Source organism: Triturus cristatus, chromosome 4_1, assembly GCF_964204655.1.
Source record: "Triturus cristatus chromosome 4_1, aTriCri1.1, whole genome shotgun sequence".
NCBI classification, from domain to species: domain Eukaryota; kingdom Metazoa; phylum Chordata; class Amphibia; order Caudata; family Salamandridae; genus Triturus; species Triturus cristatus.
The window spans coordinates 919,257,117-919,274,720 of NC_140585.1; the positions used below are offsets into that span (position 1 = coordinate 919,257,117).

General features: G+C 46.5%; 1 protein-coding gene across 5 annotated transcripts in view; it reads left to right on the top strand.

Annotated features, from left to right (window-relative positions):
* PPP6R2 (protein phosphatase 6 regulatory subunit 2) overlaps nt 1-17,604 on the top strand; it is a 913,508-nt gene that overhangs the window by 715,268 nt on the left and 180,636 nt on the right. For all 5 annotated transcript variants that reach the window (XM_085653731.1, XM_085653733.1, XM_085653735.1 and 2 more), the window contains exon 22: nt 14,835-15,039. In XM_085653731.1, coding sequence (XP_085509857.1) covers nt 14,835-15,039 — 205 coding nt within the window. The remainder of the gene's footprint in view (nt 1-14,834; nt 15,040-17,604) is intronic.

The following is a 17,604-nucleotide window of genomic DNA, read 5'->3' on the forward strand; positions in this document are numbered from 1 at the left end:
ATCATACTAAATAACAAAAACGCTTTTACTCGCCTGTTTACAGGAAATGTCTGATTGCAGTATCCAGTAATACTGTACTGTGTAAGAAAAGTAATCTACTGGTCATTTTACTATAAAACCTATATAAAGTATATGTACTGTATTTCCAAAGCATTGCATTTTCGGTAACAATACTGTAATCAAAACAAAGTGCATATACAATTGCAATCCAAACTGTTACTTCTGCATTACTACTGTAAAGTTTTATTGCATACCTGTGCCAGGCTTGCTTGGTTCTAGAAAATAAAATTACTAAAAGAATATTTTTATACAAATGGAGCCACTCGAAGAACTTGCGTGGCAGGCAGAGGGTGAGGAAGCAGGCGGACAAGACTGCGTTGATCTGTCTTTTCATGGTGAGTTTACTGTCCAGGATTATGTTAAGGTTGTGGACATGGTCAGTCGGAGTAGGTGAGGGTCCTAGTTCAGGGGAGTACAAGGCGTCATTCATGGGAAGGTGTTACCGAAGATCAGCACTTCTGTCTTGACTGTGTTGAGTTCTAGGCAGTTTTATCTCATCCAGTTGGCAATGGCCGTTATGCACCTGTGGAAGTTGATCAGCGTGTCGGAGGGGTCTTCTGATAGCAAGAGTAGGAGCTCTATATCGTTGGTATAGGATATAATATTCAGTCCATGCTATCTGACAATGTTGGCCAAGGGCGTCATGTAGGTGTTGAAGAGGGTAGGGCTGATGGAGGAACTTTGAGGTATGCCACAGCTGGTGTTCTATGTTTGCGAGGTGAAAGGAGGAAGGTGGATTCTCTTGGTACTTTCGGTGAGGAAGGAGGCAATCCTCTTGAGGGAGTCTCCTTAGATTCTAATGTTGTGAAGCCTTTTGATCTGGGTGTGGTGTGATTCTATGTCGAACGCTGCTGAGGTCAAGGAGGACGAGGACTTTCGTTTTTCCTTGGACAGGGAGGGGTCTGATGTAGTCTGTGGCTACAATCAGGACGGTTTCAGTGCTGTGGTTCATGTGGAATCCAGATTTTGACTTATCCAGAAGTTTGTTGTTCTCCAGGTGTTCTGAGGGTTGGCGGTTGATGGCCTTCTCTAGGACTTTGTCAGGAAAGGGCAGGAGGGAGATGGGGTGGTATTTCTTGAGTTCATTGGGGTCGGCGGATTTTTTTTTGAGTAGAGGGTTTACTTCTGCATGTTTCCATTCCTCGAGTAAGGCAGACATGGTGATGGATGCGTTGAATATAGCAGTGAGCTCGCTGCTGATAGTCTTACTCCCGAGGTTGAAGATGTGTTGGGGACAGGGGTCCATGGGTGCTCCTGAGTGGTGGTTAAAGTGGCTTGTTAAGATTTAGGATTTCTACAGGTCTTTGAACAAATTAAAGAAGTCTACAGTAGCATTGCGGTATTTCCAGACATATGTCCTGATTTTTAGGCAAAATATTATCTGAAACCTTCTTCAGAATAAGTACTTAAAGCAGTGCTGATTGTACTTTGACAAAGGTTTCTGCAAATATCTGATCTGATTGTGTTGAATGAAATCTCCCTTTCTTACAGACTGGTGTTTCATTTTCACCCATCTCCTTTAAACTTACACTTAATGATATTCGGTGGAGGCATACTTTTGATTATTGAAGATGACATATGAGGTCTTGCAGTTAATAAGCATGACAGGAAGCTTCTATGGCATAAGGTGATTTGCAATATACATTTTACTTGCGGGATAAGGTGATTTTAAGGACAAACTAGAGTCCTTTATTAGTTGATTTTCTATTTTCACCTTAACTAATTGCATGTCTACTTGTAGTCTTTGCCGGAGACATGCATATCCTTCTTATTTTTCAGAGAAACAAATCCATTGTGACAATCTGTAAGGTTATGGCTTCGGGTTTACTTATGGGATATTATGATGTCTGCAATGGCTAAGCCAACACCAAATTCGGCAGTATGCTTGTAAAGCCAGTCTGCAGATCCATCCTTCTGTTGGAGCCAGGACTGTTTGGTGTACTATTCCACTTGTTTCCGTGGCGTGGTTTGCAGCAAATCAATGTTAACTTACCTTGTGGTGTAATGTGCCTCTTAATGATCAGCAACATAATATTTGAACCTTTATTACTTGGGCCAGTCACTTTGATAGAGCTGTCTGATATCTAGGTCTCTGAAGTAGCAGTCTTGTAGTAGTTGGTTATAGAGCTTTCCAAGGAAGCAAATTACATACTTGCTATAATCTTAGTTTGAAGCATCAACTGTGCTGGACTATGAGCCTTAACGTTAAACACACATGTTCGAGGCATATGAGCTGCAGATCACACACTAGGATTGTAGATCGCCATCTGGGGTTGGGCTCGGATGCTTGCAGGTTGTTGTTGTCTTTGGAAGAAGTCTTCGTTGTCACGAGATAGGTGACTCCTCCCTTGGACGACAGTGCGCATGGGCATCAACTCCATCGTTAGATTGTTTTTTTCAGCCATTGGGTTCGGATGCAACTTTTCCGCTCTGGTTGGAAATCCCAATTCCAAGCTTCTCGAAGTGTAAAAATTCCACAAAACCATCGAAGCACCTTCATCTTCGACATCAATTTCATCGGCTCGATTCTGGACATCGACGCGGGCCGCTGGGCCTATCCACGCCGTGAGGCCTACGGCTCATGGAAAGGATGCCTTTCAAAAAATGCCCCCAGTGTGGAGCAAAATGTCCGCACAGTGACCACCACAATGTCTGCAACCTATGCCTATCACCTGAACACGACGAGTCCAGCTGTCCAGCCTGCGCATCCTTTCGATCCAAAAAGACCATTCGAGATCGAAGGGCTCGAAGACGCATCATGGCACAGAGACCAGCTCCGGAACCAGAGGACATCTTTGATGAAGGCCCCCTATGTCCCAGAAGAAGATTCAGAGGATCTACAAATCATCTCCGAAGCAGAGGACTCGGACGACCCCATCACTCCTGGGCAACATGTGAGTACTACTGCCCCTGCCCCAACCCCTCCAAAACCAAAGGCATTGGTCAAGACTTCGCCTGCTGGCCCCAGTCGAGACCGAAAACATCCTTCAGAAGCCCCGCCTCCGGGCTCTGCTCCGAAGAAACAACACAAGCCTTCCGGTAGCTCAGGACCGAGCAAACCGCATGTCATTGTCCCACCGGCACCTTCGGCACCGAAGCCAAAAGACCACTCGGCACCGAAATCGGCTCCGACGCCTTCGGCCCCGAAAACGCCAAGGCCAATAGATAAACTGGCACCGAAGGTTCCCAAGCCTAAAGATCCAGCTAAGGCTCCAAAACCATCATCTGCACCGAAACAAACGGCTAAGGACTCCGATACACCTCCTAAAGCCAAAACCTACACCGATCAGCCAAAACCTCGCACAGAACCGAAAAAATAGGCACCAAAAACTGTTCCCTAGGAACAAGAACTTTTTCACCCAGATCCCATCGATCATAGGCAGAAAAAGATTTATATTAACCCAAAGATTGGACATGTCACGGCTGTGCCACATAAAAAATGGAAACTGGACACACCACCTGCCCCAGTTCCTGTAAACAGGAAGGACTCTGCAACATCGCCTATGCCCCCTTCCTCTCCTATACTGCCTTCTAACCCACCTCCTCTGCCTACAGCACCCTTACCTATACCTTCTCCATCACATACACCACTTCCACATGATGATGATGACCTAGGGGGTGGGGGTGATCCTAATGACCCCTTCACGGATCCAGATACCTCGCCACTTGAAGATTGGGCATTCCCTCTCCCAACAGACATGCCAGAACCGCAGCCATATCCCTCCAAACCATCTCCTCCAGACGATCACCTGGGGTTTGGCCAATTATTAAATACAGCGGCACTTTACCACGGCGTCACAATGCACTCCGACGCACCAGAGGAAGACTTCCTCTTAGATACTTTTGAACAATCTCAAAAGTCAGTACAAATCCTGCCTATGATCCAAGGAGTCATTAAGCACGCCCCCGAGGTATTTAAAAACCCCGTCCATGCCAGGGTTCTTAACCCTAGGATAGAAAAGAAATATAGGGCTGCCCCTGAAGATCCTAATTACATCAAAGGATAGTTGCCTTTGGATTCTTTGGTCGTTTCCAATGCTAGGAAACGCGCCAACTCCCAAACCACGGTAGATGCACCACCCCCGACAAATAATCCAAACTGTTAGAAGCCTCTGGCAAAAGAGTAGCAGCACAAGCCGCTAATCATTGGCATATTGCCAACACCCAAGCACTACTAGCACGATATGACAGGGCACACTACGACCAGTTAGAGAATCTCTTACATCATCTGCCAGAACAGTATAAAACCCAGGCAAATGAACTTATCCAGGAGGGAAAGCTTATTTCAAATGCGTCAATTAAATGTGCGCTTGACGCCACAGACACCGCCTCTAGAGCAATTAACACCAGTGTGCTCCTTAGACGACATGCCTGGCTACACATTGCAGGCTTTAAGCCAGAGGTACAAACTACCATACTTAGTCAGCCATTCAACCAGGAACAGCTATTTGCGCCAGCAGTAGTCACTGCCCTTGAAAAAATGAACAAGCATTTACAATGCAATGGTCTCGGTCACATTCTAGGTAGAGCTATTGGTATTGCTCATTATTTTTTTATGATTTTTGTATCCCTAAATAAATGGCAGTCATTTCTATTGGCATTAGTTTTTTTTTTTTGCATATGTGATACCTATTGCATTAGCAGAGAGAGAGTGAGGTAGTGAGATGGAGAGTGAGGTATTGAAATAGAAAGTGAGGTAGTGAGAGAGAGTGAGGTAGAGAGTGAGGTAGTGAAAAAGTGGGTTAGTGAGAGGTGTTTTCTGACGTAGTGAGATAGAAACAGTGAGTGATGTTGTGAGATAGAGAAAGATTGAGGTAGTGAACGAGAGTGAGGTAGTGAGGGATGTTGCGAGGTATTAAGATAGAAACAGAGTGATGTAGTGAAGTAGTGAGATAGAGTGAGGTAGTGAAAGAGAGAGTGAAAGTGAGTTAGTGAGATAGAAAGAGTGAGGTAGTGAGGTAGAGAGTGATTGAGGTAGTCAGTGAGAGAGAGTGAAGTTGTGAGGTTGTGAGCTTCTAATTCTGAACTCTGCATCTTATTAATTTTCGGTCAATGCATATACGCTGTTCTCTTAAACCTACTCTGCACATTTCTTTGAAACCTCGCTGGTTTAAGGTCGTTCTGTGTAACACAATACATTCGTAACATAAATTAAGCAGTGTGTCCTACATGAAGGAGCCGCAACTACGCCGCAGGTAAGATTGCTAAACGTCAGAAGCTGCACAGCTGCCTCATTGTTGTCATACAAATGTCAAGACATAATAGGAACTGATAAACAATACAGACACAATCACGCGGCGCCTTGCTGAGTTTAGTGACAGGTTCTCTCTCTTGGTGGCCATCTTCGATTGTAGTTGTATTAGAGAAATAAGTGTATAATAGTTACGCAATTAAATGCTTACATGAACGATTGGTAGATGAAAATATGAAAAAGAGATTTAGCTGTAAATTACAATGCAAGCTGAAATTATTATTCTCACTATTTTTTTTTAAATATACGGGGGTCGTCATGCCGTCCGTGCCACAGTGGGTGACAGTGGTCACCATGCCGGCCGTGTCACAGCAGGTGACAGTGGTTGCCATGCCAGCCGTGTCGCAACAGGTGTCAGTGGTCGCCATGCCGGCCGTGTCACTGGGGTGACAGTGGACGCCATGCCGGCCGTGTCACAGGGGTGATAGTGGTCGTCTTGCCGGCCGTGTCACAGCAGGTGACCGTGGTCGCCATGCCGGCTGTGTCGCAGCGGGTGACAATGCCGGCCTGTGGCTGCGGGTGACAGAGGTCGCAATGCCGGCTGTGTCGCAGCGGGTGACAGTGGTCGCCATGCCACCCGTGTCATAGGGGTGACCGTGGTCGCCACGCCGGCCGTTGCACAGCGGGTGACAGTGGTCGCCATGCCGGCCGTGTCACAGCTTGCTGTTTACTGTTTTTGGCCGAGGAGGTAAACAGATCCGACATCCGCTAAAGAAAGCTCTTTAGCGGATCAGCCTATGTAATGAATTACCGCCAAAAAGCAGGTTTTGTGACATTAAAACAACAAAAAACAGAGCAGGATTTTCAAGGAATTCAGGCCCTAGACAAGGAGAAGAAACGATAAGCTGTGCAAACAGGCAGGCATGTCTTGTAAGACGCATGCCCCTTTAAAGTGCCCAAGAGCAAACATGCTGGGGGTATTGTGAAGACACAAAGCACACAGGAAGGCCGGCTCCTGCCTGAGCCCGGCTGCCATTAGTCACCGCGGGGGCCAGTCCTCGGAGCTCAGGGGCCCCCCTGACAATGGCTTCTGCAGCTGAGGTCAGCCCCCAGGCCCCCTGTTTGTTCACCAGGGCAGGCCGAGCCGCAGGGAGGCTCATTTAACGCATCCCCCCAGGGTGGTACACAAAGGGTCTAGATTGGAGAGGGGGGGATGTGTGCAGGGCGTGGGGGGTGGGGGGGGGGGGGGGGACACTCACCTGGTTCTGCTGCTCTCTGACAATGTACTGGGGTCACCGTCTCAAAGACGGGGTGAGGGTGGCGGCCCTGCCTGGGTGGCATACTTACAGTTACCCTCTAGTGCTTGTTAACTCAGTATTTTTTTTCCTGGCACTATAAATAGCTGATATTGTTTCTCTCCTTTTTAATGACACTCGGGGTGTGAAAGCTTATTACATGGAAACCCGGGGAGAGAAACACGGCCCTTTATAGGCTATAAAGGACCGTGTTTCTCGAGCCCAGGTTTCCATTGAATAAGCTTTTGCAACCCGAGTGTCATTAAAATGGAGAGAAACAATATCAGTTATTTAGAACGCCTAGAAAAAACACTGAGGTAACAAGCGCTATAGTAACATAATTTATGTTTAGTATTGTTAGTATAATTTTTTTTTATTACAACCTTTATTGTCATTATTAGTTGTAATCCTGTCTCGCATCTATTGGCCTGAATGGGCAGAAGCACCAGGACACACGGTTTGTGAGGGGAAAGCTCAGGAGTGGAGGGGCACGTGGAGTCGCTGGGGGCAAAGGATTCAGCTGGTAATCAAAGCACTAGGGTTTCAATAGAAGCCCCTCCAGTCCAGTCCATTCGAAGAGAGATGGGGGCCTGGGGAGGAGAGGGAGGCAGATAAACGAAGAGGCCAAACAGTGAATGTGCATAAGATTGACCCTATTTATTCATTGAAAATGACCCCTCCGCAGAGGGACAGGCAATTAAATGGACAGGTGGGTAGAACTCTGCTGCCCTCACGCCCAAGGGTAATCCTAGAAGGGAAAGGCCAAAGAAAGAAAGAGCACAGCCGACAAGCTCGCTCCAAAAGTAGAGGCCAAGATTTGAATGTGCATAGAGCACAACCACCCCCTGCAACTAACCATGACTTGGGCACCTCTTGTGCTGCTCCAATAATAAAGCCTACAAATCCACACAGCACACCTGCGCCCCTTTTTCTTAGACCCCCCAAAACATTTGGCGCAAAAGCATTCATTGTGCCAGATATCTAAAGAGGGAGCGACCTTTCACTGTAGAACCTTCAGCTACCCGGGGCCGGTGCTCCGCCACATGGCAGATAGGCCTGTTTCCAGGAGAACCGGTGAAGGACGGCAGAGTCAGAGCTCCTGTCAGTGCAGCAGGTGCAGTGGTACCGGGGCCGAGGTGTTTCCAGGACTCACTGCACAGGCTTTAACTATCCTATATGAGGCAATGGGGGAAGGAGGGGGGGGGGGGTGGTGTTGTGGCATATCAACCAGAGCTTCCGACTGGGGAACTGGTTCCGATAAAACAGGTTTGAGTCTCGGCGCCGGCTCAACATCCAGTGATTCTTGGCAAATCCCTTAATCTCCCCGCGCCTACAAAAAATGAATGTTTCCTTATGTAGTGTAACTGGTGCTCATGTACGAGACGAGTCCACGCGATATAAAACTGCAAAAAAAGGGCCTGATTTCCATCGCTTGCATTAATACTCAGAAATCCATCCTAGCCAATGTAGCATGTGTTAAACATTTAATAAAACCGCCATTTCCCCCCTCCCCCCACCCTCTGTCCAAGCCGACATTGCGTCTCTGGCGTCACCTTTCTGCCTGCACGACTTGCGCAACGTTAAATACACAACGTAGGTGTTCGTCAAGGTCTAACTCACGACTTTGCAAGGGCCGGAGAAACGCAGCGGCGGTTTCAGATTCGGGGGGGCGTGTTTCTTTTTCTCTCCTCTTGCCATTGGCTGGAGGAGAAAAAAACACGCCTAAAAAAGGGCGTGGCTAAAAAGTGGAAAGAAGAGCACGGAACACGCCCCCGAATCTGAAAAAGACAGAGCCTATTTGGAGGGACGGCTCTCTCCTCCAATGGCTGGCCTCCGTTTAGGAAGCCAGCCAATGGAGGAGAGCCAAAAAGAGAGGCGGGCTAAAGAGCCACTCTCAGAAACATAAGATCTCCGGACTTCCGGTTCTGCCTTCGGCAGACCGGATGGTTCCTCGACCTAAAAAGGACACCAAGACTGCTAACTCCATGGGAGTATTACAGTCTCCACAACCACGTGGCTCCTTTCGGCGCTCCTTCTACAGAGGAGCCTCCAAAAATATGGGCGCAGACACCTCATCTACATTCAAAGCCACTACACAAACATCCCCCAGTAGAGGATATTTTAGAGGCGGATACAGAGGAAACAACAACAAGGGACGAGGTTGAGGTAATAACAACACTCGCACCTCCCCTGCCACAAAACAGTGACTTTCCTCCACTCCCCCCAGACCATTCCACTCCAGTCGGGGGTAGACTAACACAGTTCCTACCTGTCTGGAACTCCATCACAACAGATAAGTGGGTAAGACAAATTATCCAGTATGGTTACTGCCTGGAACTCACAACTACCCCCCCACATATACCACCCAAACAGCGTTCAATGTCACCAGGCCATCTTACGCTCCTCAAACAAGAGGTTCTCTCATTGCTCCAAAAGCACGCAATAGAGCCAGTTCCCTTAGAACATCAGGGGACAGGGGTATACTCACTCTACTGCCTAATCCTGAAGAAGGACGGGACTCTAAGACCAATACTCAACCTCAGACCCCTAGTTCTGTATATACACTCAGATCATTTCCATATGATCACTCTTCAACAAGTGCTCCCGCTGCTGCAACAAGGCGATTTCCTTGCCACACTAGATCTCAAGGACGCCTACTTCCACATTCCCATACATCCTTCTCACAGGAAGTATCTAAGGTTTGTGGTGGACGGGCAACACTACCAGTTCAGTCCTTCCATTCTGGGAAACAACCGCGCCCAGCGTATTCACAAAATGTCTGGCAGTAGTAGAAGCACATCTCAGAAGACACCAAATTCATGTCTTCCCGTATCTAGACGACTGGCTAATAAAAGTCAAGTCATTCAACAAATGTGTTCTACACACTCGTCAAACCATCCAAATCTTACACAACTTGGGGTTCACAATCAACTATCCCAAGTCTCATCTCCAACCCTCTCATATACCCCAGTATCTAGGAGCCACCATAAACACCTCCACAGCCCTAGCATATCCCAGCCCAGCCATGATAGCCAATATAAAAGCTCTTATCACGAAATTTCAAATCCAACACTCTTCCAGCAAGAGTGTTCATGCAGCTCATAGGCATGATGGCGTCATGCATCTTCATTGTGCCTTATGCAAGACTTCAAATGCGTCCCTTGCAAGAATGTTTAGCACGTCAGTGGAACCAGGTTCACGGACAACTCACGGATCTGGTGTTGGTGTACAGCCGCACACATCGCTCTCTAAAATGATGGAACATAACAAACCTGTCCAAAGGGCGGCCGTTCCTAGAGCCTCTTCCACAGATAGTGCTGACAACAGACGCATCACTCACAGGATGGGAGCCCATCTCCTCGGACACACCACTCAGGGCAAATGGACCACTCAACAGAAAGTGCTCCATATCAATTACCTGGAACTGCTAGCAGTATTCCTAGCACTAAAATCATTCCAAGTACATCTCCAGAACAAAACTGTCCTCATCCGGACAGACAACATGACAGCCATGTATTACAAACAAAAACAAGGAGGCACACATTCTTTCCAGCTGTCCCAGCTCGCACAGAACATTTGGAGATGGGCCATTCCTCAGAACGTATACCTACTTGCAGAACTCCTTCCAGGGGTTCACAATCAAATTGCCGATCTGTTAAGTCAACAAACACAACAGATCCACGAATGGGAACTACATCCCCAAGTCCTACAGCCCTTTTTCAAACAATGGGGCCAACCAGACATAGATCTATTCGCCACACACGAAAACGCAAAATGCCCAACCTTCGCCGCCAGGTTTCCCCACCCGGAGTCAAAGGGCAATGCGATATGGATGAACTGGTCTGGCAGATTTGTGTACGCTTTTCCGCCTCTCCCACTCATTCCATTAGTGGTACGCAAGCTCAGGCAGCAGTCTTTCACACTAATCCTAGTAGCTCCCGAATGGACACGCCAGCCGTGGTTCACAACACTACTGGAACTCTCTCTGGTTCCACACCAAAAACTGCATCTCTCCCCGTCCTTAATAACCCAGAACCATGGAGAGGTCAGACATCCAGGTCAACTGAATTTGGCGATCTGGCTCCTGAAGTCCTAGAGTTCGGTTACCTTGACCTGCCACCAGACTGCATGAACGTTATAAAAGAAGCCAGAAGACCTACCACTAGAGCTTGCTATGCTGCAAAATGGAAAATATTTGATATTTACTGCACTAACAATGATATACACCCACTGGATGCATCCATCCAGAACCTCATTTGCTACTTACTACACTTGCAAAGATGTAATTTAGCATACTCATCCATACGTCTCCACCTTGCAGCATTAGCAGCCTACTTACAAAATCGACAGCACTTGTCCCTCTTTAGAGTCCCTGTGATCAAAGCCTTCATGGAAGGACTTAAAATAATTATTCCTCACAGATTACCACCCTCTCCAGTGTGGAATCTAAACGTTGTTCTTACTAGGCTCATGGGACCCCCATTTGAACCTCTGCGAACTTCAGTTCCTCACATGGAAAGTGGCTTTCCTTATCACTATCACATCCCTCAGAAGGGTAAGTGAAATCCAGGCTTTAACTATACAAGAACCCTTCTTACAATTACACCGTAACAAAGTGGTTCTTAGGACAAACCCGAAATTCCTTCCAAAAGTCATATCTCCTTTTCATCTTAACGAATCAGTAGAGTTACCAGTGTTCTTCCCAAACCCAGACTCAGTAGCTGAAAGAGCTCTTCATACCTTAGATGTTAAAAGAGCCCTTCTTTACTACATTGACAGAACCAAGTAATTCCGCAAAACAAAACAATTGTTTGTAGCTTTCTCTCCACCACATAAAGGCAACCCCATTTCCAAATCTGGGATAGCTAGGTGGATAGTTAAGTGTATCCAAATATGCTACCACAAAGCGAAACGCACACTAACAGTTCCCCCTAGAGCGCATTCCACATGCAAAATAGGGGCTTCCATGGCATTCTTAGGAAACATTCCCTTAGAAGACATTTGTAAGGTAGCCACATGGTCTACAACACACACCTTCACTAAACACTGTTGTGTTGACGTGCAAGCAAAGCAACAAGCTTCTGTGGGACAGGCTGACCTTAAAACTTTATTTCAAACTGCTGCAACCGATAAAGGTGAGCACCTCTAGGGGATATACTGCTATATAGTCTATCCTAGTGTGTGATCTACAGCTCATATGCCTCGAACGGAATATGCTACTTACCAGTATGCATCTGTTCTTGGCATGTAGAGCTGCAGATCCACACACGCCCACCCACCTCCCCGGGAACTGTATCTGTTCCAGCATTGACTTACTTAGACATCACACATGGACATCTCTCTCTCTTCTACAAACTCCATTTCCCATCATGGCGAAAAACAATCTAACGATGGAGTTGATGCCCATGCGCACTGTCGTCCAAGGGAGGAGTCACTTATCTCGTGACCACGAAGACTTCTTCCAAAGACAACAACAACCTGCAAGAATCCAAGCCCAACACCAGATGGCGATCTACTATCCTAGTGTGTGGATCTGCAGCTCTACATGCCAAGAACAGATGCATACTGGTAAGTAGCATATTGCTTTTGGGGTTTATTTTTGACAAAAACCTGAATCTGCATGTTCACTTCAATCCATTTGCAAAGTGAGACCCCAGTGAAATGAAGTGCCTGCTCCCTGTAGAGCACTTTAAAACTGGTTCACTTACTACTCCTTTCAAACTCTATTAGAGTAATTCACCACTGACCTGCATATACCAAATCCCCCTTGCTTCTTTAAAGCAGGTCTAAATGCCACAATTTGGCTGGTACCACAGATTATCAAATTACAAATCCCCAGTACCTGATCTCTCGAAATTTGCTTCCCATACAGATAAGAGCTTTGACACTGGCTGTTTAGTTCATAAGGCATTGCTACGTAGGACACTCGGCTGCACCAGTGGCTGATTTTTCTACCACTTTAATGCTATCACCGTTTATTGTTTATTTCCAAGCTTTGTCTCCAAGATGTTGTTTATTGTAAACCTTGCAATTTGTTATTTACTGTATTTCTTACCATATATACATTATGTACTTGAACGTTTACGTATAGTGCTCGATCATGATGGATCACTATGGAAAACTGCAAATAAATAAAGTATATACAACACAACACCTTTATTAAGATTAATTTAAGCTGCCATTTTCAGACTCATTCAGGTAACTTCTGTTCTATGAGATAGTGTCCCATGTAGTAGATCCTATGTTCAGATGTAGAGAGAAAATAGTAAAGACAAAGTAATGTGTACTTGAAGCTGTTATAGCAAAAGCGTGACTACACATTTGCAAGAGAAATTCATACAGTATAATCACAGTAACTAAGTAGCGAATTCAGCAGCGAGCTAACAAACAAAAATACAAGCACACAGGAAAAATCATAAAATGATCTAGTACCTAGTATGGACCACTTTACAGGTAATTTCCTGCTTTGTTTCTGAGGATGTGATGGTGTTTCCGTATAGCTTCAAGTGTTGGAGCACAGAAGAGTGTATATATGTTTCTGTAGTAGCTGCGTGTCTCTTACAGCCAGGACTGACTCCTTCATTCTTATCAATCTACTTCTGCACAACCTTATATATTATTCGGATTGCTCTGTGTTCGGACTTGTGTCCAGCAGGTTGGCAGCTTGTTGTAGCACTAAAGCTTGTTTTGGGGCTGAGATGTAGTCGTAGAGAAGGGGTTGGAAATTGCTGTAGGGTGCAGCAACAGGGTCTGTGTATGCTAAGTGGCAGAGGTAGATTTAGTAAATCTGATTGTGCTGGGCGTGGGATCCAGGGTGAGATGGTAGCACGTTTAGTAGATGATGTGAAGTAGTAGTGTGCCAAAGAACAGCTGCAGGTTTGGTATAGACTATATAATCATGGCAGATTTGGGAGATAATTCTTAATGGCGTGCTACGCAAACAAATGATGGACGGAATCCTGAATAAATCATTCATTCAACCCCAGTCAAAAGATTTGGGTTAAATCCATTGTTCCTTTGCTCACCGTGCCACCCCAGTGTAGACCCAGTCATGGGTCCCTTGCTCACTGTGCCCCTGGATTCAAGCTAGCCTGGCTGATGAAGGGTAATACCCAGAAACCAGTCTTGGGATGCTTGTTTCCAGTCCAGGGAGGACCTGGCCTGGCAGTTCGGGCTGGACTGTTCCCATTGGGCACAGGGTCAAGACTGATTTGCATATGGCTGGGTCCAAACTGGAATGGCATGGTGAGCAAAAAAACCGATGGATTTAGGCCCAGATCTCTGTACTGGGGTCAATGTATGACATTGTCTGCATTCTGTCTATTAATTATTCTTTTTGCATTTGTCACCCCGAGTGGGACTGTAATGCCCAGACATGGGTCCTATGCTCTCCATGCCACTGGAGTCAAGCTATCCTGGCTGATGAGGGCTGAAAGCCCGAAACCGGTCCGAGGATGCTTGTTTCCAGTCCCGGGAGGATCTGGCCCAGCAGTTCAGGCTGGACTGTTCCCATTGGACGCAGGGTCAAGACTGACTTTCATATGCCTTGGTCCAAACGGGAATGGCATGGTGAGCAAAAAAACAATGGATTTAGGCCAGATCTCTGTACTGGGGTGAATGTATGACATTGTCTGCATTCTGTCCATCAATTGTTCTTTTTGCATAATTCTTAATGGCAGCATGTTTCGAGATCATGTGGGATGAGGGCAGGTTTCTTCAATTCTGTAAGGCTTCTTAGTTTAGTGGATGGTGTGGTGCAAGCTTTCGGGTTGGTAGTAGATTTGATAGTTGCTGCGGGATGGTAGCAGGTTTTGCATGGAATGGTGAGAGATGCTTTGGGATGGCAAGAGGTTTTAGATGCTTTGGGGTGACCGCAGGTTTGGTAGATGTTTTTGAACAGCTGTATTGGTATCTGGGGCTGGAGTCATAGATGTGGGTTGAGGGAGGTTTGCTAAATGTGGGATGGTGATAGGTTTGGTAAATGTGAGAATGTGCTTTGGCATCAGGTTTAGTAAATGTGTTAGTGGTCAACTCCTGCTGTGGCAGATTTGGCAGGATAAGCAGGGTGATAACACATTTCGCACTGGAGTTTGTAATGTTTGGAGAATTTGAATGGAAAATTGTGATATTCTTATCCAGTTAAATTTCTTAATTAACTTTTTTTTTTGTCTTCTATGGCATGGATTAATTCCAAGGTCATTTCAGCCATGATTTCAGATCTCTGCTCAAGTGTGCTTGTGAATAGCTGTGTTCCTTAAAAATGTATTCATTTTTTCTTTATCCCTCAGCCAGTGTTGCCTCACCGTGTGCATGGAATGTCTGTGTGAAGAGAAAAGCTCCTCTAGTGGCCTCGGACAGTAGCTCATCAGGGGGTTCCGACAGTGATGATGAGGAGAAATCCGGAATGGTAACAGAAACCATAACTACAGGGTCAGGACATGAAACCATCAAACTCACCATGGATGCCAAGAATGAGAAAGCGGTCTTTACAAGGTGAGTACAAGGAAACCTTAAACTGGGGTGGCATGGTGAGCAAAAGAATGATGGATTTAACCTAGATCTCTTGACTGGGGGTGAATGTTTTGATTTGTTCTGCATTCCGTCCATCAATTGTGTGTCTTTTGCTTTCTCGCCCTAAGTGCGCCAGGTATGCTCAGACGTGAGTCCTGGGCTCACTGTGCCACTAGAATCAAGCTATCCTGGCTGAAGAGGGGTGAAACCCCTTCTAGGATGCTTGTTTCCGGTCCAGGGAGGACCTGGCTTGGATGTTGGGCTGGACTGTTCCCATGAGGCACAGGGTCAAGACTGATTTGCATATAGCCAGGTCTAAACTGGGGTGGCATGGTGAGCAAAAGAATGATGGATTTAACCCAGATCTCTTGACTGGGGGTGAATGTTTTGATTTGTTCTGCATTCCGTCCATCAATTGTGTGTCTTTTTAACCCCTTCCATGCGGCGCAAATTCCGCCGCGGTGCTGACCGTTTCTTGCGCGGGCGGGCTCATGACGGAACGGTTCCGTCATGAGCACAGCTCAACCGACGCTCATGACGGAACCGTTCCGTCATGAGCATGGAAGGGGTTAAAATGTGGGCAGCAGCCATGGCTCGTACAGGTAAGAGCGGCGGGGGCAGGTGGCGTGAGGGGATTTCGGCATTCGACGATGAGGGAAATTAAATAAATTATAAATTTTTCCTCGCCGCCGTCTGTTAAAATACCCCGATGACAACCCCTCCCCCCCCCCACCACCACCACCACCGGACCCCACTGCCTCACCGCTCTTAGCGGCACGGGCCATGGCTGGTGGGCTGCATTGGGTAAGGAGGTATTGATTGAGCTAGCAGGTTTGGAAGATATATATTTGTGGCTAATGGCAAGGATAGATCTTGAGTCATTAGACTATAAGCCTACTTTATACTGAGTGGACATAATGTACATCAGGGTTATTGATCAGGAGAGCAGGTTTAGAAGTGGTGTATACATTTGAATGTGGTACTGTTAAAAGGTGCCCTCTGAGTGTTTCACATGTCTTTTTTCCAGATCTGACTAACTTTTCAAATGTTCTCCATACCCTGCATGCCTGTGAGATTGTAACGAATTCATAGGTCAGTCAAGCCTGTGTCATCCTTGCGTGTTTTCAGTCTTTGACAAACTCTAGTAAATATTTACAAATGAAGAGACATCCTTATCGTATGCTATCCAGCATCTAAGTTCATTCTCCTTCGAGTCATCACTGATAGTTTCAGCTGAACTCTGAGGTTGGCGACCAAAGTTATAAAGGTGCTTTATTGGAGGACTGATTCGCTAGACTGCCATGTGTCAATCGTAACATTTAAGCACTATTGTCTTGCCTCTCAAGAGGTCTCTTCATATCCCAGACATGATCTTTTTCAGAAAGATCTTTGTCTTTTGTAATCTACGTGAGAACTGTGAACCTCTGCTATGCTCAAATTATGAGGTGAAAGTAATACTTTCTGGGTCAATCCAAAACCCACTCTGTGTATTTTAAAGAATTGGTAACAATATGACTTGTGGACTACTGCATTGTAAAGCCGGACATAAACACATTTCCAAACGTGTACAAATAGTTTGCACACAAATAATTTGTTTTTGAAAAACAGTTTGAGGCATATGAGCTGCAGATCACACACTGTGCATAGATCGCCATCTGGTGTTGGGCCCGGATGTTTGCACTTTGTTGTTATATTAGAAGAAGTCTTTGGAAGTCACCAGATAGGTAACTCCTCCTTTGGACAATAGTGCGCATGGGTATCAACTCCATCTTCAGATTATTTGTTTTCCGCCATCTGGCTCGGATGTGTTCATCGCGCTCCAGTTCGGTGTCGTTACCGTTCTACCTTTTGACGAGCCACCCTTCACCCGTTCTTCGGTATTGTTTCGATTGCGTTTCCCATTCGATGCGCATCTCTCCAAACTTGAATTCTTCTATTCTGGTTGTCGACGCAGGCCTTCGGGCCTAGCTGCACCATTAGGCCTTTGGCTCATGGAAAGGACTCCTTTCAAAGTGTCATCAATGTGGATCCAAGTTTCCACACGCCGATCTTCACGAAGTGTGTAACCTCTGCCTTTCGCCCGAGCACGAGGCCAAAGACTGTCCAGCTTGTGCCTCTTTCCGCTCCAAGAAAACAATTTGGGATCATCGAGCTTGAAGAAGCATGGATCGATCTTCAATATCGATACCGGACGATAACTTCCAAGGAGGCATCAATGTACCGGAGCAGATCTAAGAGGGCAACATTAGCGCCTCTGACACAGACGACTCCGGCGTTGAAGACATCACTCCAGGGCAGCGCGTCGTAAGTACGGACGTTGACCCCTTCCGCCACACCCATTCACAAAAAGGCTTCAGTCACACTTTCACCTTTGGGCCTAGGTGCACACCGGGACATAACTTCCCACGCCCCGCCTTCGGGCTCGGCAAAGAAGTCGATGCATAAGCCTTCAGGCCACTCTTGATCGAGTCAGCGTACCGTCGGTACCAAAAACCCATCCCCGGCAGCAAAGAAGAAACCACTGTCGTCTTCCGCACCAACACCTAG